We start from the raw sequence: 22532 nt of genomic DNA, 5'->3' as shown, positions 1-22532 counted from the left end.
CCCAAATTAGTTTTGGAGTCAAACAGATTCTCACATGAATTATTCATACATATATTTTTTAAAGAGAACTATTTAGCAGCGACAAAATTCTTGTCCTCTCTTTGAAATAAATTTGCATATAATAATGACGTTGTATGAAAACTATAATGGTCAAACAAAAAATAAGTTTGGTACGACTTCTACTAAGCCAAAAATTAATAACAGAGCATATTTGTTTTTAAGTTTTTTTTGTTGTTGGAAATTGGACTATATATATTGACCCCTATCCTCGTTCGTTGCGAGATTAATCTGCAAAAGAAACCATCTACCTGAGCTTCATTACAATCATTTCTATTACCTAAAATGGGAATCAAACTTTACACCGTTGTTTTCTCCATTGTTATTTTACATCTTCTTTTGTCTGCTCAAATGCATGTAAGTGTTCGAACACTTTTTTCTATCTATTTTACGATCTATGTAATTGCTTCTTTCAATTCTTCACATTCATCAAAACTTTATATTATACATCCTGAATACTCACAGCAAATACACTTGGAATCTCCTGCTCCACAACCACATCCACCACAGTCGCAACCTCAACCACCGCATTACAATAGCTCTCAAGTGAGTTTCTTCGGTTTCACAACTAATAAAAAAAAGTGAGTTTTATGAAACCCCCCTTTTTTTTTGTTTAACATCCTTGGAATCTTCTTGTTGATTTTGACAGTACGGCACTACTGAAGGCAGTCTTCAACCCCAAGGTAAACCAATTATTTGTCTAGTTTCCGATGAATAGTTTGTGGTGAATCCAAAATGTAATCCATTTTTTCAACTATATTAGAGTGCAGGCCACGATGTGGAGAAAGATGCTCAAATACACAATACAAGAAGCCATGTTTGTTCTTCTGCAACAAATGTTGTACCAAGTGCTTGTGTGTACCTCCAGGTACTTATGGCAACAAGCAAGTCTGTCCTTGCTACAATAACTGGAAGACTAAGCTCGGTGGACCAAAATGCCCTTGATTTCTCCTCTTAATTACCTCCATAAAATTTGTTAATCCATCTCTCATAATGTTCTATATGTATTGACGCTTTGCATTAATCACATTCTAGAACCACTTTGAAAGTTTACAGCTTAAAAACATTTACTAGCCCTGAATTAATTACTAATTAAGAGTTATGCTGTTTAACTTCATCACATTGTTCTTGAAGAAGCAGAGAGCTGTTTCTTAAGGTCGAGGACTTCGAGTGCTTTTGATGCTAACTTCTCCTTTAGCTTTGCAGATGCTTCCTCGAACTTCTTGTTCATAAGTTCTGATTCTTTCACAGATTGTTTGTGCCTTAGACATATTGCATCTAAGCGTGCTTGCGTCCCCCTGAGTCTCATTTTAAGCTTTGCCTTCTCCTTTTTGTCTGCATCTGCATCCTGCCAGTCACATACAGCAGAAATATGTAAATTGGTTACATCGGAAAATTTAGAAACTGTCGCACACAATCAAATGAATCAATCTTGTTGAAACTATCAGTTTTCTTTCCGTCGGTTCATTGGAGTAAAGAAACAATCTTAGTCACAGAGAGAAAAATAATCACACATTTCAGTTGGCATTACCTTGCACATCTTAGCTTCTTGGCTTGAGACTCTAGGAGTTAGTTCTTCAGATAGAATTTTTGTATCTTCAATCTGACAGCAGTATAGGGTTTAGTGAGAATGAATGGATAATACTATATCTATAATAGAATTTGTGCTCTTAACCCGACCTGCAAACGATTTGATGAAGCGAGTTCCTTATTCAACTCCGCTATGTGAGCTAGCAAACTCTGGCGCTCACTTGTGATGTAATTAAGCTCTCTCTGAAGTGTGTCTGATATCTCGCAAGCACTTTGAAGTTCGGCCTTTAGAGTGTCAATATCAGACTTGAGAACCTGGAGGCGCACATAAAAAATTTGTGTATAAAACTTTGCATCTCTAACAAAGCAATCTTGCAAGTGATGGCTTCTGGTCTTGACATACCAGAAGCATGAATACCATAACCAGAAAGTCAGGCATATTGTTATCAGCATTAATACACATTTAGTTTTCTATTTGCAAAAATGTAACACAACCTCTGTATCAGACGTTCAGAAAGAAAACCTTCGCAAAACTAGTGAAATGATTCTTACCTCTTGAGATTGCTTACTCACGGCATGAGCTGACCGAAGTTCATCACCTAGTCTATCATTCTTCAAAGACTTCTCCATGCTACAGGAAAACATAAATAATACCCAAGTCAGAGGAGTGATAGCATCAACTAGAAAGATACAGATAAACCAAGTGCCGGAAAGCTTAACAAGAGTTATTTTCAGAGTAGAGATAAATTTTTCACTTTCTCAAGTAAGAGAAATGAAAAGTACAAACCTGCATTCTTTTTCCTGCTCAGCATTTTCCTCAGAACATCTTAGCCTATCAGAAAGGGTAACACATTCAAGTCGGCATGATTCCAGCTCCCTCTTTGCCTAAATTCAAAGGGAAAGAGCATGATAAAAGTTGAGAAAAGGGTTTTTCCTTCAGAACATATAATTAGATGTAGAGAAACTGAGAAAGCATAAGAAACGATTAGAAACCAAATGATTTTTGGTTATCGCTACAGGGAGTTCATGCTGATGACATTTATGCAGAACTTTTCATGATAATTCCAAAATCACCACTCTAAATCCAAACAGGTATGAATAGGATAAGCAATACCTAAGAAAGTTTAGCAAGTTGATAGTTCTAAAAGGTAACATCCAAAATGATTTGATGACCATGATGCTGCAAGAAAATTTCGGTTTTTAATCTCAATATAACAAGTTTCTTGTTTCGAACATACCTCTGACATTTCTTTAGATAGTGACTCAATTTGTATATTATATAGTCTAATCTTTTCCTCAAAGGCCTCTGTCAAAGCTTTTTCTTTCGAGCTCCATATTGCTTTCTCCTCCTCCAACTCCAAAAGTGAGTTCGCCAGATGCTGAATAACAGGACAAATTATAGGATTTACACAAACAAGAACTAAGTTCAAAATCTGTCTTCAGCACCATCATACCATTGCTAGCTCTTCCTTTTCTTCAAGCAACTGTTTAACATTAGTTTCCAGTTGTTGCTGATCAGAAGATGAGCCTTCAAGTCTTGTTTTCTGTAACAAAAGATAACATACGGTTGAGCAAACGCACTATGCCTCGGAATACACTAATTGCTTCAAATTCAGTATCAACAACGTCTGGATCAATAATCAATTGCACCAAAAGACGTACAAGCTCGGTGACATCTATTTGCAGATGTTCTAGTTGGGTATTTGAGTGCTCCAGTTTCTCTGTCAGAGCTGTAATTTCTGAATCTAAAACTTCGTTTCTACATAGCGCCTCCTCCTTTTCTCCACGTTCAGCAGCGAGCTCCTCTTCCAGTGAAGCAATTGTTGTTTCCATTTCAAAAGCAAGCACTTCAAGCTTTTGAAAGTCTTCCTGATAAATATGAAGTAGACATGATAATGAGCATTCCATGTAAACAAAAGGTAAGTCCACCAAAAAGACTGATATGGATAACCACTGAGAAAAGATACCAAAACATAGAAATAACAATTTTGTCAGGCATGCTCACACAGTGTTTCAACAGAACCCAAACTCAGTCAGCGGAGAGAGATATGCTGCAATGCGATAATGATATCTCACATTTATTCTCTTCTGAGATTTCGAGATTACATTCCGACATTGATAATAATATGTTGACGACATGTTACTCGATATTAAAATGGTAAAAAAAAAAATCATGCGGCAAAAGAAATATTTGGATAATACCTGCAACAACTGGTATGCACTTCTCTCAACAATAAGAGTGTCCTGCCTTTTACCAGCAAAGGACTCCTGTTTGCTGATATCTCTCTCGAGGAGGGCCTTCTGGCTATGCAAGCGTTTTAACTCTCTCTCAGCAGATGCTTTCTCGGCCTTAATCGAACATCAAAATAATTGTATAACTTCGATGGGTTATTCAATCTAGTACTATAAATAGGTACGTTTAGAATTGGGTTCCGCCGCACACCTCTAGCTTGGTTTTATCCTGCATGGCATTCTTAAGCTTGGATTCAGTGTCTTTTAGCTTTGTTTTCGTCTTCTCAAAATCCTTTCTTAGATTATCCTTCTCTTTGGCCAAGGAAGAGGATGACAGACTTGATATATCCTTCTCAAGACATTCTATGTGAGAGAGAAGATCTGACCTCTCTGACTCATGATGTTCTGAGAGCATCTGAAAAATGGTTGAAAACATTAAGTTACTTCTAACAACTGGAAAGTTGGAGGAAGAAAAGAAGAACTCTAATAAATTTTGTTTGAGGCAGAGATACCATTAAGGAAGTTTCATGCTTTTGGGCTTCCTGATTTAGTTCTTCTATTTGGCTTTGCAGATCAGCGCTTTGCTCTTGCAAATGAAGCTGAATAGGAATATCACGAATTAAGCTAAAAATACCCACAAATTTACCATCAGGTGCAGGGTGAGAAGAGAACAAAAAGTGTCAGACCTTCTCATTCTCAATATCAAGAACTTTCTGTTTCAGACAAGATTGGACATTTTGGTAGCTGCTGATAAGTGAAGCATGTTTCTCAAAGCTTTCGCGCAAAAACAAGGTGAAGTCCTGCAGTGAGAAATTTTAAATTATAAGATCATGATTGTCTATCTTTTTCCTACCAACCATAATCGAAGTATGCTATACTAAACACAGTTTATACCCCACAGAAGTAAACGATGCAAGAGAATATACCAAACGACGCAGAGTACTTACATGCATCAAAGGAGAAAAGAAGGCAAAATCTTGGAGACCCTCATCCATAACTAACGATATGGTTTCCACTGATGCTTTGGATTTTTGAAATTCAGACACTAAGACTTCAACTTCTGTTGTTACGTTGACCAGAGAGTTAAAATTCTCCTTCACAATAACAAGTTAAAAAAAAAACATTTAGGCAATGGCGAAATCGTTGACAACAATGATAATCTGCCTTGAGATTTTTAGATTAATAGGATGAATTTAAAGTGGAAACCAACATTAAGCACTTGAATAACTTCAGACTCCTTGGACACAAGTTGTTCATGAGCAACCTGGGCCTCTTCTCTAGCAGCGTGGATCTCTTCTTGAATCTATAGAATTTCATACAACATAAGAAGGTTTAAAATCGTAAAAGTAGTACCAAACAAGACTAGAAAGCTGACTGAAATAAAAATATATATATTTCATGTTGAGCAAAGAAAGACGAAAAATCCATAATGCAAAAAGAAAGGTCATCAACAATTCAAGAATGGTGTTTCCATTTACAATCAACAATTGTATCTTAAGCTCTGTGAGGTTAGGCAATGTTGGATTTGGGACGATTATAAAGTAGAATAGAGAATAAATTGGTTTTCCTTGACCAAGAACATCTGTTAATAATAAGAGTCTATGTGATAAACAGATCACATTTTCCCAAAACAATGTTAGCAAACTAAAACGATATGATCATAAACTTAGAAATTTATTTTCTAACCTTCTAACCAATTTCTCAAATTCATTAGTCAGATATACTATGAAGTTCGAAGGCTATTATTTTTCTAGGTGGCTGGACAGAACAGCAAAGCACAATACCTCAGCAATTTTTTCCCTGGCACATATATTCTGGTCAGTAGCTACTGTGACGAGATCATCAAGATTTTGCTTGCTTGAAGCCTTCTCCATTTCCAGCATGTTTATCTTTTGGACAAAACATATCAAGGTTAAGCAAAGAATCAAAATGGAAGAGAGAAAAGCTACTTAAAATAAGCGTTCCACTTGTAGGTAAAGGAAAAAAAATACACCTTCTCTTGGAGCTGCTTAATGAGAAGAATAGCTTCTGGATCTCTAAGACGTCCACTATTTTCATCCAATTGCACATTTCCAACGCCTTGACAATCTAAATGCTTACATTTTGCTTCACTAGATAAACCATCTTCACTCAACTTTGCCTTAAGGCACTCAATTTGTATTTCGTTGATGATTCTCTATTGGAAAGGTGTCGAGAAATAAGAAACAGAAAACAAAAACTACTGATGTTGAGAAGAACAAGCTCTTACCTCGGTTTCATATTGCAAGAGAAGATCCTCATATTCCCTTTGAATTCTGTCTAACTCGCTTTCAACCTGTGAAGCATTAACAAAATGCCAGCTTTACAACAAGAAAAGCATACGATATATTCAAAAGAGTAAGACTAACCACTATGGGACTTTTCTGCCTGATTGATGGCTTCTTTCTGCTAGTCACATGCACTAAAACACATGGATCTGGGAGTGCAGAATCTTCAAGGGTTTCCTTGTAATTATCTTCATCTATCTCGCTGATGTTATATAAAGGTTCATTTTCGACTAGTTCTACAAATGGAAGTAGTGGACCAGTCTCACGCTCAGATCTTGCAGATTTAAGGGAGGATCCCCTTGATAAAACATTAGGCAGAACCTGAAACGCAAGAAGCAAAGTATTTTTATGGCCGAAAAACTCAACAATGTCTCATGATTTGGTTGGCCCAATATACAATATTCACCTCTGATGTGGAGTCTCGTGAAAGGTGGCCAGTACACCATGTATCCCTCCTCTTTGCCTGCAAGTAAATAACATATCAAACCTAAGAAGAGACGGGAAGCAAATGCAATAACAATATTTTATATATTTCACACATCAGTGTCTTGCTAATTTCTTAGGGAACAACGGCATTCAACAATAATATACAGTAGTGCGATAATTCTAATTGAAATCAAGAATTAGGTTATTAGTCACGTAGCATAAATTTTCCACTATAAAAGCAAATGTTTAACCTCTTTCCACAATGGTTCCGTCATTTGCAGTTTTGCAATAAATGTATAGCGCCTAGCAAATGCTGTTTTTAACTCTAAAAGGTAACGAAAAAAAAAAATTTGGAAGAAACAGGAAAAACCTTCTTAAAGTGATCCTGCTCACGCTTCTCATCTCTATTCGAAAGGAGAACCATTGAACTCAAGTTCTTAATCTTCTTTGCTTGCTCCTGCAAAACTTTTTCTCTCTGAGCTTGTGCCTTCTTCTCCTCTTCTAACTCGAGTGCTATCCGCTCTCTCTCTAATTCAGACTGCAGAAAAACAGGTTTGTATCAAAAATATTTAAAACTAAACAACTGACGAGTCAAGTAAACAAATGTCAAACCTTCAACAAGGTGTTGCGCAAGTTGAGAATCTCTTCTTCCGAATGGTCAGAGTGAGAAGCCTGCAATTGAAAGGCTGATATTTTACCCAAAATAAAAACATAAAATATAACTCTGAGAAATAATAATTGAAAACAATTTAGCAACCTTTAGTTTGAATCTAAGCTCCTCTATCTCCTTCTTTTGGCGCTTTAATAGAGCAGCATCAGTCAATATCTATATCATAAACACAAGAATGGATTGGTTATTAGTTTAAGAAAACGCACTTCTTATATACCAAACTTATCAGGAAGTATGTTACAAAGGTAGATAGAATAAGCGCAAGAAGATTTTTGGACCCTACTTCATTGACATGCGCACAGTTAGTGACACGCAGTGCCCGGCTAGCAAATTGAAGACTGCTCTTGGTTTCATCAGCATGAATCTAACATCAAACGAAAATAACATTGTTAGTTGTACAAAAGCAAACAAAGAGAAAATTGAAACTTGGTGATTAGTTCATACCTGTGCAAGTGTGATGTTGCAAATGATAGCTGTATTAGCATTTCCACCTAAAGCGGGTTGCAAGATCCTTGTAAGCTTGCTGTCTCGGTACGGAACATGACCACTACGTCACCAAAGAAAATGCTAATAAGATGATACACATAATGCGTATGTACAATAAGGTTTTTCTTCCTAACCAAACTAGGCCAAACAAAAATAACTTACCCTTGATTTTCAACTCCTTCACTCAGTTTTTTAATTACAGTCCCGAGTGTCATCAAACTTTTGTTTATATGTGAGCCCTCCTTCAGCCTAACACCCTCAGCACCAGTTTTTGCAGCCCGTTCTGAACCAGCTAGATCCACCAAATTCTACAAGTGAAAAGAAAGATGAATCACAAATAATATGTGGAATATAAAGGGACAAAAACACTAGTTCCAACAGATAATACCAGAACAGAAACACGGACTGCATCACAGGCATTTCCAACACCTTCATCTTGCGTCTTCTGTCTACTTTCTATAATCTGTTTGATGAAATAGCCGGCAAGTTAAATTTTAGCCTACACTTAATTGCGTACTAAGGTTAAGTATATAAAAATTTTACCATGCGGAAGATAGTGTGAGATCTACTGCTGTAAAGATTCATATTTGTCTCCCCGATATGCCGATGAGCTGAAATTTTATTCCAAAGACAAATGAAACCCATTCACTAAATCAGTTATAGCAAAACCAAGATTGAGGCCGAAGACTAATACTGGGAAATACATACAAATGCATGTGCAAAGATTAAGAAAACACAAAATGAAGAAGAATAATGTGAAGAGAACAGAACGTACATTCTCCAAATTCCATCATTTCAAGGACTTGTTGAGGAGAAGCGACAATTTCTTCTCGTAGTCCAGCAACAAATATTCCTTTCTAAAACATTAAGGTTGGAAACACACATCAGAATCGCTAGAAATTTGTTAAAAGGGGATTGTAAGAAGACGTATACGTACCTCTAGATTTTCATGAATCTGTAGCTTTCGGTGCTCAGGAGCCAATAGATCGTTTATTTCTTCGTTATAGATCTCCAGGTAAGACATACGCAGCAGAAACTCCCTGCTTGCATCCTTGGGTGGGTGAAAGAAAAGAAAAACCGTTGATCCTTGATTCGTTAACTTTCCACAAATACCAACAAAAAAAGTACAAACACAGAAACAGATATGGTAATAGAATTTTGGGGTGAACCTGATAAATAGTGTCAAACAAATCATGAACAGCAAGAGGGATGACTCCTGGTTCAATAGGTGAGCCTCGCATTGTATGTGTCTTGCCACTGTTTGTTTGCCCGTAAGCAAACACGGTTCCTTGATACCAACAAATATGGATTAGACGAATCGAAAATCGAATAGCTGAGAGCAAATCAGCTAAACCCATCAGACCAATTGACTAATTTATGATTTTACCGTTGAATCCACGAACGGCGGCAGCCACGATTTCCTTCGTCCTTGCTTCATACACTTGGACGGTTTTACAATCTTCTTTGAAAATCCTATCTGATGTAGTGAAAGAGAAATTGGGCATAAAAATTCGAAGAACATTGAGAGAGAAAATTAGGAGACAAGTGAAGAGAAAGGAGTACCGAATTCGAATGAGGGAGAAGAGTGATTGGGCATGAAAATTGAGTCGGAAGAGATCTTCCAGGGACTCGTCTTCGCGTCTTCCGTCGAAAGCGGTCGCGCTCTGACTGAGACATGGATCCTCTCCATTCTATTTCTACGACTCCGACTATCTTCTCCGGCGAACAAAGACCTAAAACTCAGGTGTTCGAAATTTTCCCTCCTTCTCCACTAAACCTTGTTTGCCTTTTAGTTTTCGAATTTTAAAAAACTGGATCAAACCGGTTGATTAACCAATCAGATGAAAAGTCGTCCCGGTCCAATACTTAATCGTGATTTAATTGTACAGTTAAACCTCTATAAATTAATATCGGAACAATAATATTTTATTATTTTATCAAGTTATTAATTTATCGATATAAAAATCAACTTAAAATATTAATTTAAAATTTAAGAAATTTATTAATTTATCGAAGTATTAATTTATAGAAATTATACTGTATTTGAGTGCGTAAAAACATCTCTAACCATAAAATTATTAACATTAGTATAAAATTTCCAAAAAGATTATATAAAATAAATGCATATTAAAAAAAAGAAATAAATTCTTAAAAGAAATGAGAAAAGTTCTTAAAATAAAAAACTTTAAATATCCTCTCTTATCTTTTAAAAACTCCTCTAATATTTAACTAATATTTTTTTATACATACAATCTTAGGAACTCTTTGTAATAACCCCTTTGAGATGGTTTAAGAATATGAATACTGTTTAAAGTAGACAAAATTAAAGTATATAGCAATGTATATTATATAAGGTTTGGATTATATATCAGTCGAATAACATGCAAAAAATATCAATAACTTGTGTAAATGTTATAGTCAATAAATATCAGTCAAGACATAGTAAAGACAAGGTAAGTTATCCATTATATTTGTTAAATGTTAGAATTTGTGGAATGATCTAACCAAAAATCCCATTGATTTTGGTATTCTACATATTCTAATTTGCCAAACAAACTTGAAACACATGAAATTTATAATAATATATTTTTTATATAATTCTAAATAAACTAAATTTTGTTTTAAATATGTTTTTACTTTAAATCTAACGGTGTTAAAAACACTATAATAACTAATAGTGCACGCTGAAAATTTCGTTAATCTATTATTTATAAGTTTTTTTGCATAATTTTAAAATGTATTATAAGAAAAATATAAAACTTTGATATAAATATATTTAAGATAATATTCAAAAGATAAACAATTTATAATAATATATGAACCCTCATGGTCTGCCTGCCACTGTTATATCTATATCAGTCTGATAATATCAATAATTTGTGTAAATATTAATAGTCAATAAATATTGGTTTTGTACAATTCTACCAAAAACACATGTAATTCTACCTAATGACCACATTTATAAATGACTATTTCGAACAATATATCACTAATTTGGTTATGATGATTAGTATGTGTGTGTTAATAATATATAGCAATTATCCCTGATTATGATTTTTATTCTTTTGGAGCCCTTGAATTTAGATTAAAAAACAAAAGATAACAGTTAAAACTAATAACAGCAGTACAGTATTATGTTACTTACTACTACAATTAAGAAGTAGCAAGGAATTGATTGCTTTTTACATTTTTACGAAACGACAACAAGTAGTAACAAACTGAACACTACTATTGACTAGTACTGTAGTAAGAGTCTAACAGATAGCAGCTTTTTATCTAAGATAGATTAAATGTAGGAAAAGTCGATCAAACCTAACATATACATAGAGTATTAGTAACACTATAAAACACGTTAGTGGAAGAAAATCCATTTATTGCAAGGACTTGGTTCTTACCTTGTGATGATATAGTTCTAACTTATAATAGTACGTGAACATGTAAGAGAACTAAAGAAACTAACGTCAAAATTTATAGTTGTCAAACGCACTATTATAGTAGTTTTAGTACCAAAAAAAATTGGTAATACATAAACGTAGAAGCAACACGCAGAATTTTTGTTTTTCTAACAACTTCTTTAAAATAGTACTCCAAAATTTGACAGATTCGATATGTATAAGTTAAAGTATCGGCTAATTGCTGACTAATTTCATCGAACGGCTCAGTCCGGCCGTCGTTTATAATTTTCAGAAAATATTTGATTCGAAACAGATCCTAAATCATAGCTTATAAGACAAAAATTCGTGAAAACAACCAATGAACAAGGTCACAAAGAAACAGAAACTGGTCACACGAACTCCAAGCCCAATAAGGTTCAATTTAAAAAAAAAAAGAAAAAAAAAACAAACACCAAATTATTTATTTATTTCCATTATTATGCAAAAAATGGCCCTAATTTTTTTTTTTTTCTAAACCGGTCAAGGTAGTCCTTATTTATCGTTTGGTAGATAATAATCGTCTTTGATCTTATCCTATAATTAGCGAGATTTATTCCAACCTAAAACCTCAATTTTAAAAATATTTTCAGTTAGTTTCAAATTTTGTTGAAAGTTCTATACTTCTATTTATCCAAATTTTATCTGAATAATTTGTTTTCACTATTCATATGTAATGTAACAAGTCAGCAAGCTTTATAAACGATACGATATATTGTAGTAAAGTTTTGTTCCTGGAAATATAACAAAATTAGAAAAACAACAAAATGTTTTACGTATAATAGAATAAAGTGTACAATTAATAATGTATATAACAAAATATGCGGACTATTTTTTATTTAACAAATATTAGTTTATTATATGACCACGTTTTTGAACATATTTATTCATAATTACATTATAATTGATAATAATTCGCTAACAAATGTAAGGATAATGATAGATGGTTCACAAAAAGATTCTCTAAACTAAGCATAAATGTTACTTGTCAAAAAAAAAAATGTAAGCACAGTGTAGTATATATTTCCAGTTCAATATGATTAACAAATAACAACCCTCATAAACTTTTAAAAAATCTCTATATTTCTCAGTTTGCAAATTTTTCATTTTTATCCAAAAGATCCTCAAAACACGCAGCTAAAAGACAAACAAAGGAAAGAGTCGCACGTATTTAAAAAAATGATTCGCCTTTTAATCTTACTTTTCAGTTAATCTAAGCACAGATTTACACTAATAGTTTAAAAATTAAAGAATCTTAACTGTTAAACCCGATAAAAGTTGACTAGGAAACTTCCAGGAAATTGCCAATGGGTAACTCACACTTCACTCCCATTTAACCCCCTCGCTTCCTCCTCTCACTCAATTTCTCCATCAAAAAATCTTTCTAATTTTCCCACTATGAAATTCGCCAAACTCAACCCGAAACGTTTATTCGGATCCAAGGATCGATCCACAGTTTCTAAACCCGGTTCTTCTTTCGGATCCGCTTCTTCTTCGTCTTCCGGTGCCCCCGACTGTAAAAACTCCTCCGTCGTCGTCACCGGCGGCTCCGTCACGCCGACCAGCATTCTCCCGGAGGTCTCCGGCGATCCTTCTCCGTATTCGTACGTCGAGATCCTCCACGCTTTTCAGCTAATCGACAGAGACAACGACGGAGCCGTCACGAGACGCGATCTGTCGTCACTGCTCAGCCGGCTCGGTCCTGATCCACCGTCGGAGGAGGAGATCGACGTCATGCTCCGTGAGGTGGATTGCGACGGCGAAGGTACGATCCGAATTGAAGAGCTCGCCAGTCGCGTCGTCTCCTCGGATCAGTCTCGCGATTCGACCGAGCTCAAGGAGACGTTCGAGTTCTTCGACGCGGATCGTGACGGTTTTATCTCGGCCGAGGAGCTTCTCCGAGTTTTTTCGGCCATTGGAGACGAGCGGTGCACGTTAGAGGATTGCAAGCGCATGATAGCAGCTGTTGACGATGACGGTAACGGGTTCGTTTGCTTTTCCGAGTTCTCCCGGATGATGGATCTCGAGCGATGATCTCCTTCTTCCTTCGTTTGTTTCGACTCTTTTCATGTTTTTGTTTATGAGGCTCTTTTTGCTCTGTTTTTTCAGGGTTATGAGTATCGTTTGTTTCTTGAGAGTTAATTAATGTTCTTATTAAGAGTTGATGTCTATAATCTGGGATTTGAACGCAGAAATGGTGAAACACGATACCGATCTTTTTGTTCTACTCACGTCTATTTGTTTTTACTTTGACTGATTACCGATCTAAAGATTCTAACTTTAGTGTTAAAATGAATTAAAACCCTTTGTAGATTCTGAGATCAAAAGTAAATTTTATTAGAGAATCTATGTTTAAATTGTAAAGAACTGATAAATTCTTCAAATTTTTTAAAAGATTCATTAGATTTGAGAATATACAGAGTTTGCAGCTTTTTAGTTAATTGTCGTTTTTGGAAACAAGTGTATTTAAGATGGTTAATTCATTTTAATACCACTAATGGAAGCTGAGTACATGTGACTATGTGAGACACCAGAAGTTTAATTATTTTTATATATTCCATTAAATAAAAAAATAAAATAAAAAACAGCGGTCCAATTTGTCAGATTCTTAAAAGCATGTTCTTTGATTGCCTTGCTGGTTTGATCATATACTATCCTTTTTCTTGTACCATTTTTTTTCTTCTGCTGCCATTAATAGCTATGATTACTAATTTTACTTAAATAAAAAGAACATGGGGTTAACTGCATTTACCATCCCCTTGTGTTGCTACTTTTCTTTATCATTAATAAACACGCCTTTTACTTTTATCAAAACCATTGTGTTGAGTTTGAATTCTCTCTTGTGTAAAGAATGCATTAGAAGATGCATGGAGAGAAGGTAATGATGAAGGAGTAATAAATTGTTTTTTCATTGATTATCAAAATTAAAGTAACATTAATCTGGATAAATATATAAATGAAGATTAATTAAGAGTTGGAGAAGGATCAGAGTGAAGAGTGGTAGAAGAAGGAGGCCTTTTAGCGAAGCAGCTACAATATCCGTTATAGCAAATTGGCATCTTCCCTGTGTTCTTACATCTTGGAATCCCAATCTCCACACAATCTCTGTCTGTTTGACATATATCCCCAACCGTCACTGTTACCATGTCTGTTTATCATGTAAACACCAATTAATATTTGTATTAATTATCAGACATATTTAAGGATGGATATCGAAAACTAAAAAGTTTTTTTTTCATCGAGATAAACATAAAATACTTACACGACGAGACGAGGAAGAGCATGACGAAGAATGCTGCAGTTTTCTGCATTTTTTCTAAAGAAATATGTTTAGTTTTGATTTTGGGGTGATTTTGGATTCAATATATATATTGGTTTGATCTCGTCGAAGACAATTAAATGCATTTCCAATATATATTCGGTCAACAATGGAAGTACTGTATATTATTCCTTCTTTTTTTTGTCAACAAAACGAATGAAAACATTCTTTATTTTAGCCTGTGATTATTAAGTTTCCGAATTAGATTTTTTTTTAGAGATTACGAGGTTTCCGAATTAGTGAAAATCAAGATGGCATCATAACGTATAAACATTACAAACGTGTTTGATGCGGGAAATTTCTAAATGAAATTAAAATTAGGGGGAGTAATTTTGCATTTTTGATTTTGAACATAAGGTAAAAGTAAAACAAACAGTAAAAAAAAAGGACTAGAAATATGAAAACCGAATCTGATGAAAATGAAACCTAAATGATCTAATTACAATGTATTAAGAATAAGTTGACACGTCTAATAAACGTGGACGTGACACAACAAACACCCTTATGAGGCTGAGCTCTGTTTACTTGGTAGAATTGTTGAATCCGAAAGTAAAGTATAAACGAATCCCGAGGAAGACGAAGAAGAGCTATAGTTGAAAGTAGAAGAAAGAAGAAAATCATTTCTTGAGAGAAAACAATGGGAGGTTATAGTGTAATATTGGGTGCAGCGAGATCGGGGCAGACGATAATGGTGGCTCTCGTTCTGATGGTTGGATCATTTTACGCTGGCTCTCTCTTCGGTAACGACCAACCCATTTACATCTCTCAAGCTTCTTCTCAATCTGGTCCGTTCTCTCTCACTCTCTCTCTCTATCTCTCTATATTTTGCACTCTTCGAAACATTATTCAAAATTTCCTCTGCATGCGGTCGGAATTTTGCTGTGATTTGATTTAGTTTTGGCTTCTTGTGCTAAATCAATCGATATCAACTCATTTCAAGCGGCATAATTCCATAATTTAGCTCCTCTCTTTTGAAAACTCACATATATCGCTATGCTTTTGGTCTCTCTGGAGCCTAATTGGTCAATGCTCAAACGAAATCTTCCCCCAAATCAATGTAACTGCTTAAAGAAATGATTTTTCAGTATCCAAGTCGGAAAAATGATAACTTTCACAATGTGGGTTTGCAGCTCCCTCCAGATTTGCAAACAAAATCGAGCTTACTTACCGAAGATTACCATTAGTCATACCTGAAACTGGGATGAATGTGTGCCCATTGAAGTTCAATGAGTATATCCCTTGTCACAATGTCACTTATGTGCAGCAGCTGCTTCCGAGCTTGAATGTCTCTAGAAGAGAAGAGCTCGAGAGGCATTGCCTGCCGCTTGAGCAGCGTCTCTTTTGCTTGGTACCTCCACCTAAAGATTATAAGTTACCTATCAGATGGCCAACCAGTAGAGACTATGTATGGCGAAGTAATGTGAATCATACGCATCTTGCTCAAGTTAAGGGTGGCCAAAATTGGGTGCATGAGCATGGGCAGTTTTGGTGGTTCCCAGGTGGTGGAACTCATTTCAAGCATGGTGCTGCTGAATATATCCAGAGGTGAACATTTTTCTTTGGCTACATTAACTGTGCCAAAAAAGCTCTTTTATCTTGAACTTTGTAATGTATCTTTCAGGTTGGGAAATATGATGACTAACGAAACAGGCGACTTGCGTTCAGCTGGGGTTGTACAAGCTCTTGATGTTGGCTGTGGAGTTGCCAGCTTTGCTGCTTATCTTCTTCCTTTAGGAGTTCAGACAATGTCGTTTGCTCCCAAAGATGGTCATGAAAACCAGATTCAGTTTGCATTGGAGAGAGGCATTGGTGCAATGATCTCTGCTGTTGCCACCAAACAAATGCCATATCCTGCAGCCTCGTTTGAGATGGTTCATTGTTCGAGATGCCGTGTTGATTGGCATGCGAATGGTATGTTTCCTGTGTCGAATTTTGGCTAAGTATCTTTACTTGTGCAGCTTACTCTGATGATAGTTTTTGTGTTTGGTTTTCTCAGATTAATGATAAAGCTTCCATTTTCTTCCGCAGATGGCATCTTACTTAAAGAAGTTCATCGTCTTCTCCGACCCAATGGATACTTCGTGTATTCATCACCACCAGCTTACAGAAAGGATAAAGAGTACCCTATGGTTTGGGATAAGTTGGTCAATCTAACTAGCTCAATGTGTTGGAAGCTCATATCCCGGGAGGTACAGACTGCAATATGGGTTAAACAAGAGAACGAGGCGTGCCTTCGGAAGAATGCAGAGCTAAAGCTCATAAGTTTATGTGATGTGGAAGTTGTTTCGAAACCATCATGGAAAGTTCCACTTAGAGATTGTGTGCAAATCAGTGGACACACAGAAGAGAGACCCTCTTCTTTAGCTGAACGTCTTTCCACGTATCCAGCAACTCTAAGAAAGATAGGTACATTTTCTTCTGCTCAATTCATTGTAGAATGTAGACATTATGTTCTGCTAGATTCCCTTAACCACTTGAAAGCGAAAAAATTCATCAGGCATCAGCGAAGATGAATATACATCAGACACAGTCTTCTGGAGAGAACAAGTTAATCATTACTGGCGGTTAATGAATGTCAATGAGACTGAAGTGCGAAATGTTATGGACATGAACGCATTCATTGGTGGATTTGCTGCAGCTATGAACTCGTACCCCGTTTGGATAATGAACATTGTACCTAACACCATGAATGATACCTTGTCTGGAATTTTCGAGAGGGGCTTTAATGGCGCTTTCCATGATTGGTAAGCATGTTCAAAACCCTTTTTGTTTTGTTTTGTTTCCAATCCTTGCCAAGCATCAAGACCACTTAAATAAATAAAGAAATGTCTTAGGTGTGAGCCATTCTCAACATATCCGCGCACTTATGATTTGCTGCATTCCGATCATGTCTTCTCTCACTACCAAAACCATGGCGATGGTTGTTTGCTAGAGGATATCATGCTTGAGATGGACCGTATGATTCGCCCTCAGGTATTTTTGAGTTACTCTTGCACTAATCACAACCATTTTGGTCTAGTCTTTGTGATATATTATGACTGAAGCGTTAATGCGGGTTTTGGGGCTGGCAGGGATTCGTCATTATAAGGGACGAGGAATCGATAGTCTCAAGGATCCGAGACTTGGCTCCTAAATTCCTCTGGGAAGTGGAAACTCATCAGATGGAAAACAAATACAAGAAGACAGAAACTGTTTTGTTTTGCAGAAAGAGATTCTGGGCAATCATATGAAATGACCACCTGCTTATAGTTCCAAATTTGTAGAAGCAAACCCGTAGTTTTGTTTGTTTTGTACTCGTTTATTGATTTTAAAATGTCTGTGTACATGTTATGAAGCAAAAGCTAAACAATTTTCCAGATATACTTTCTATCTTCATAACTCATACCAGAGCTTGTTTCTGACCTAATAAACCTCAATAATTACACATATGATACATGATTTGGTACTTGTTGGGTCAAAAATCAATCAAAACAAGATTGGAACAGAAGTTTTCCAGGACACTGAATTACTTTATACAGCTAACATAAACATAGAGGTTCTGGCTGAACAAGGAGAAAATGTACTATGAGATCCATCTGTTCTCGTAACGGTTAATCGAGAACGATGAAGATTGAACTTCTGTTAACTGGAACGGATCCGGTTCGATTCCATAGTCGGTTAACGGTCTATGCTCGAGCACATTGTCGTGGTTTTTCACAAAGTCGGGAATTTCCACCTCTCCTTTCTTTATCTCTTCCCAAAGGTACTGCAACCGGCTCACATACTTGATCTTCCAGTACAGTCTACGATATTCAAAAAAAGATTGTTTGAACAACTTGATATTACTTATATGTATGTGGTGTTTAGTTCATGAAAGCTTCAAACTTTTGCTTCAGTTTCGACTGTGTAATCTTGAGGTTACTTAATATAATCTAGTGATGCATTTGACTAGAAAAGCTTACCCTCCACTAAGAAGAAGGCGGCCGAGAGTGGCAATGACAAGTCTTGAACGAAGACCAGGGTGTACAAAGTAAACAACTTGAAGTCTGTCTTTGATATCTGAAGGAAGGTCCTCGTAAATCCATCTTAAGATGGTAATGCCAGGTGAGTTGTCGTCGCTTTGCACTGTGCTATGCATGTAAACCAAGCAGAAAGGTCCCTCGGGATATTCGTTGCTTATCTTATGGAATATATACTTCTTCAGCCGCTCCGCACTGACAACACGAGCTGCGTTTCATACACAAAAAAAAAAAATCAGTTACAAAAAGGAATCAAAATCAAATCTTAATAGAGAAGGAGGAATAAAGAAGACCAATAAAGAGACTGAAGTGGACACTACATTGTGATAATAAATGTCTATGAAACAGAACCTGATATCATATCGACCATGAATACAGACAGGATTAGACGAAAGCTAAAACATGTAACTTTTTTTTTCCTTCCTGTCTAAATTTGTCTTGATCAATCAAATATGGTAAATCATAAGCTTAAACGGATCATGAGCTCAGAAAGAAATATCTAAAGCAATTAAAACACTAAGGGGGTGTTATTCAATCATGGTTTTTAATAGAATTTAAATCCAACCATAATCCACTATTATTCAACTAATGATTCTAAATAATGTTTTAAAATCAAGTGTTATTGGTTCTTTTGATTGTAAATCATATTTAAGAAGTTTTAAAGTTTGGTGTTATTCAATAAAGATTTCAAATCTTTCATTAAAATCTAGTGTTATTCAAAACTAAATAATTTTTAAAATCTTTGTACATTAAGTCATTTCAAATCAATTCTAATAGAGTTTTATGAGTAAATTATTAGAATCAAAATCCAGTATATATTGCAGAGATTTTAGAATCTAAACAAATGAATCCATCAAACTGATATCAATTTTTAAATCTAGAAGATTATAAAACATAGAAAATTCATTTTAAATTCATGATTAAAAAACACCCCCTAAAAAGCTATCCAAAGTTACCCAGATCGTAATCCACTAATCAAACCAATCCAAATCAGAATATAGCCTCATCCAGAAAGCAATTATTCAAATAACCTGTATGAACTCGGAAAGACAAGAAATGATACAAGCATGTCCTAATAACAAAGTTAGCAACTTTGCCCCAAAACTTTATATCACTATATTTGATGACTCATTTCAACTAATAGCATACAGATAATGAATCTCCACTGTAATACGATTAAGTGTAAATAGGCGACTAGTGTCAGTGTAATTACCGGGAAAATACTTTCCGACGATGCGGAAAATCCGGTTACCGGACTTATCCAAGCCTTGGAGGGTGAAGAACTGAAGAAGATCGAGATCGGAGAAATCTTCGTCGCCGAGGTATTGAGGACAATCATGCCAGTTCTCTTGCCCATCGACCTCATCGCTTCTCGTTAAGAACGGTCGAGCGTCAACTCCTAGATCGGAAGCTAAGACAATCACAGAGAAATCTTCCGCCATCGCCGGAATTTCTCCTCCCTCTCACGGATCTTCCTACTTTTTCTTCTTTTGCCTTTCTGCTTCTGGCTAAGGGATTAAAGGTTTATACTTACCTGCGGAAGAGTACATAAGAGTTTACGTGCGACAGAACACGTGGCAAACTAGTTTTACAAAACGTCGGCGTTCAAAACCGACGGCGACCAAAACGTCGCCGTTTCAATCTTCTCCACTCTCCGGTTGTCTACACTTCTTCCACTTCTCGGGAAATCCCTCTGGTTTCTCTGCTACATTGTCAAAACTTACCAGGAGGGAACAAAAATCCTCCGATCCGGCGAGATTTGATTCGATTTCCGAAAAGTCAATTTCCTTGCGCTAAATCAGCTAAGAAGGTAAGCGTTTTTTGTTACCACGCCGAGAAAAATCGAATTAGATTCCGGATTTCATCGGGATAAGTGACTGAACAGAGTTTTGTCAGGTCTAGAGGTGAGAAAAAATGGCGGCTTCGCGTTTACAGATGGAAGGAGATGACTCTGTACTTCTACACGTCACTCACTCCAACCTTAAGAGCTTCGCTGCGGATGTTCGTTTCTCTCCGCAAGTGAGTCTCGTTTCAAGACACACAAAAAACATCAGTAACTGTTCTATTTGTATTGCTTGCTATCTCTAAAACTAATGTCCTTTGGCTTTTGTTCTGAAGATGAATGTGGAAGCTGTGAAAGAAAAGCTCTGGAAGAAATGTGGCACATCTGTTACTGCCATGGCCTTAGAGCTCTATGATGACTGTGGCTCAAAGGTTGCAGTTCTCAGTGATGATACAAGACCACTCGGTTTCTTCTCCCCTTTCGATGGGTAACTTCTGTTTTTTTTTTCTTATGAATTGGATGAGATGTTCCGATTTCAGTAAACAGATTGCAAAGTTTTCTGATTTAGAGAATTTGGAGCCAATTTGACTCTGTAGACCTCTTTTCACTGTAGTTTTGACAATTGGCTTCTTGTTTGATCAGTTTATCTATTGCTCTTTTGTGCTGCTTTCAAAAGGTTTCGGTTACACATCATAGATCTTGATCCCTCGTCGGTCACAACTGGAGGCTGGCTTGAAGATACGTCATTGGTTGAGAAGTATACCATCTCAGAAGAGGATTATGCTAAACGAACTGGTATATTTTCTACTACCTAGGATTGGTGTCTCGAAAGAGACAAGTTATTCTATAAGTGAATAATGCCGGAGCACTGGCAACTCCCTCTGATGATGTGTTATTGTGTTCAAATTCTAGACAGTTTTAGGAAATTCAAAGAAAAAAGAGTGTCTCAAAATCCTGCTGCTCCTGAGTCTAAGGTATGACAAAACGAATATGTATTTATATAAGCAAACTGTTATCGCTTCTTGTCAAACTTTTGGCAAAACTGAAGCTTTTGGCATAGCATTGGAAAATAGTTGGTAGTAGATAAATTCATTCAAGAATACAAAGGCTCTTAATTATTCTCCTTTCAACTTAATCCTTTTAGCAGACGAAGGAGAACTTCATGGAAGATCTCTGTGCAAATTTCAAGGTTAGTCAGATTCCTTTTGTACATAAAGTCCTCTCCTTGCCTTTCATTTTAGACATTTTACTTGAAACTGAAGAGCTAATCAGCCAGTGTCTTGTTCTTTTGCGACACCTGAGCTCTCTGTATTCTGCATCTAATTTCTTTTTCTCTTGTTGTCAAATATCAAGGTGGGAGACAGATGCCAAGTTGAGCCCGGGGAGAAAAGAGGAATGGTCAAATATGTTGGACAAGCAGAGTCGTTGGGTCCTGGCTATTGGGTTGGAATTCAGTATGATGAACCCCTTGGAAAACACGATGGCATGTATGTAAATTCTTTCATATTCGTAGTGTCGCTGTATTATAGTCATTTAGATTAAACTCCACAAATTTAGAGTGGAAGTCTTTCTTGCTTTTGGAAACTGGATTCCAGTTGCAGCTCATGTTTCTGTGCTACAAAAACCTCTTTACATGTCTTAATCTTGTATAAGCTTTTGCTCAACATCATGATTTTCATATCAAACGTCCAATCTATATACAGGGTAAAAGGAACAAGATTCTTTGAGTGCCCTCTGCTTCATGGAGGTATGGTCCGGCCAGACAAAGTAAAGGTAATTTCTCTTTCTATAAGGTCTTAGCATCAGAGTGAAAAGACGTGTTACATTTCATAGAATCGAACTCGTAAGTCATTCTTAGACATCATCTGTTCTATAGTAGAATTTGCTCTCTGTTAGAAAGATGTCAATGCAGGTTTTCCTTTCCAAGATGTCAGTATTAAGAGCCTGAACTCCCACATTGATTAGCTATAGCACTTGTTAATGCCTTGTAGGCCTTAGGGAATTTATCGATCTCAAGCTAACTTTTGGGTGAATTCTACAATGTGGACTTGATTTGGCACTTTCACACATGACTTTGTATTGGCTTGCAGGTTGGTGATTATCCCGAAAGAGACCCTTTCGAAGAAGATGAAATATAAGATTTCACGGAAGCATCAAACCAGCGACCAGATATGGAGCAGAAGGAGTTTCGAAAGATTTGCTTTTGTGTTCTACATCTACTCTTTATATTATTACACTTTTGACTCTATTTTCGGATTTCAAAAGATTTAGTGAAAACACAATGCAGCATTAGT

At 36.1% G+C, this 22532-nt stretch overlaps 7 protein-coding genes across 9 annotated transcripts; 4 read left to right on the top strand and 3 right to left on the bottom strand.

Moving 5' to 3' along the window:
* Positions 1 to 279: 279 nt before the first annotated feature.
* LOC18023892 (gibberellin-regulated protein 13) lies at positions 280 to 1143 on the top strand. Its single transcript, XM_024159983.1, has 4 exons — positions 280 to 414; positions 523 to 603; positions 707 to 740; positions 821 to 1143. The coding sequence occupies exons 1-4, from the start codon at positions 343 to 345 to the stop codon at positions 1000 to 1002; spliced, it is 369 nt and encodes a 122-aa protein (XP_024015751.1). The 5' UTR covers positions 280 to 342; the 3' UTR covers positions 1003 to 1143.
* LOC18023891 (kinesin-like protein KIN-7O) lies at positions 1141 to 9409 on the bottom strand. Its single transcript, XM_006407536.2, has 32 exons — positions 9271 to 9409; positions 9095 to 9184; positions 8877 to 8995; positions 8645 to 8758; positions 8483 to 8564; positions 8251 to 8318; positions 8096 to 8170; positions 7870 to 8015; positions 7666 to 7768; positions 7505 to 7585; positions 7309 to 7377; positions 7164 to 7223; positions 6922 to 7089; positions 6532 to 6588; positions 6207 to 6446; positions 6068 to 6133; positions 5813 to 5995; positions 5604 to 5708; positions 5030 to 5122; positions 4767 to 4913; positions 4506 to 4619; positions 4332 to 4418; positions 4031 to 4234; positions 3790 to 3936; positions 3250 to 3456; positions 3042 to 3131; positions 2826 to 2966; positions 2375 to 2472; positions 2140 to 2218; positions 1738 to 1902; positions 1589 to 1660; positions 1141 to 1405 (listed from the first exon to the last, which is right to left on the bottom strand). The coding sequence occupies exons 1-32, from the start codon at positions 9395 to 9397 to the stop codon at positions 1175 to 1177; spliced, it is 3828 nt and encodes a 1275-aa protein (XP_006407599.1). The 5' UTR covers positions 9398 to 9409; the 3' UTR covers positions 1141 to 1174.
* Positions 9410 to 12489: 3080 nt separating this feature from the next.
* Positions 12490 to 13362, top strand: LOC18023890 (probable calcium-binding protein CML36). Its single transcript, XM_006407535.2, has one exon. The coding sequence runs from the start codon at positions 12537 to 12539 to the stop codon at positions 13170 to 13172; it is 636 nt and encodes a 211-aa protein (XP_006407598.1). The 5' UTR covers positions 12490 to 12536; the 3' UTR covers positions 13173 to 13362.
* A 739-nt stretch (positions 13363 to 14101) lies between these two features.
* Positions 14102 to 14449, bottom strand: LOC18023889 (defensin-like protein 311). Its single transcript, XM_006407534.1, has 2 exons — positions 14401 to 14449; positions 14102 to 14286 (listed from the first exon to the last, which is right to left on the bottom strand). The coding sequence occupies exons 1-2, from the start codon at positions 14447 to 14449 to the stop codon at positions 14102 to 14104; spliced, it is 234 nt and encodes a 77-aa protein (XP_006407597.1).
* A 567-nt stretch (positions 14450 to 15016) lies between these two features.
* LOC18023888 (probable methyltransferase PMT6) lies at positions 15017 to 17727 on the top strand. Its single transcript, XM_006407533.2, has 7 exons — positions 15017 to 15242; positions 15588 to 16002; positions 16079 to 16368; positions 16486 to 16863; positions 16955 to 17201; positions 17292 to 17430; positions 17529 to 17727. Exons 1-7 carry the CDS (start codon positions 15095 to 15097, stop codon positions 17685 to 17687), a joined length of 1776 nt encoding a protein of 591 aa, XP_006407596.1. The 5' UTR covers positions 15017 to 15094; the 3' UTR covers positions 17688 to 17727.
* An 83-nt stretch (positions 17728 to 17810) lies between these two features.
* On the bottom strand, positions 17811 to 19958 carry LOC18023798 (ganglioside-induced differentiation-associated protein 2). The gene is made up of 3 exons (XM_006407532.2): positions 19669 to 19958; positions 18399 to 18663; positions 17811 to 18239 (listed from the first exon to the last, which is right to left on the bottom strand). The coding sequence occupies exons 1-3, from the start codon at positions 19895 to 19897 to the stop codon at positions 18020 to 18022; spliced, it is 714 nt and encodes a 237-aa protein (XP_006407595.1). The 5' UTR covers positions 19898 to 19958; the 3' UTR covers positions 17811 to 18019.
* LOC18023797 (tubulin-folding cofactor B) lies at positions 19716 to 22515 on the top strand. Of its 3 annotated transcripts, none has more exons than XM_006407530.2 (9): positions 19716 to 20265; positions 20352 to 20474; positions 20574 to 20725; positions 20915 to 21033; positions 21151 to 21212; positions 21386 to 21427; positions 21592 to 21725; positions 21942 to 22011; positions 22329 to 22515. In XM_006407530.2, exons 2-9 carry the CDS (start codon positions 20370 to 20372, stop codon positions 22374 to 22376), a joined length of 732 nt encoding a protein of 243 aa, XP_006407593.1. In that variant the 5' UTR covers positions 19716 to 20265; positions 20352 to 20369; the 3' UTR covers positions 22377 to 22515. The 3 variants fall into 3 exon arrangements, with proteins under 3 accessions (XP_006407593.1, XP_006407594.1, XP_024015396.1); XM_006407531.2 differs by having other exon boundaries at positions 21383 to 21427; XM_024159628.1 differs by having other exon boundaries at positions 20032 to 20265; positions 20358 to 20474; positions 21383 to 21427.
* Positions 22516 to 22532: the final 17 nt, after the last annotated feature.

Source organism: Eutrema salsugineum, unplaced genomic scaffold, assembly GCF_000478725.1.
Source record: "Eutrema salsugineum unplaced genomic scaffold, Eutsalg1_0 scaffold_13, whole genome shotgun sequence".
NCBI lineage: Eukaryota > Viridiplantae > Streptophyta > Magnoliopsida > Brassicales > Brassicaceae > Eutrema > Eutrema salsugineum.
This window is presented reverse-complemented; position numbering and strand designations above follow the sequence as displayed.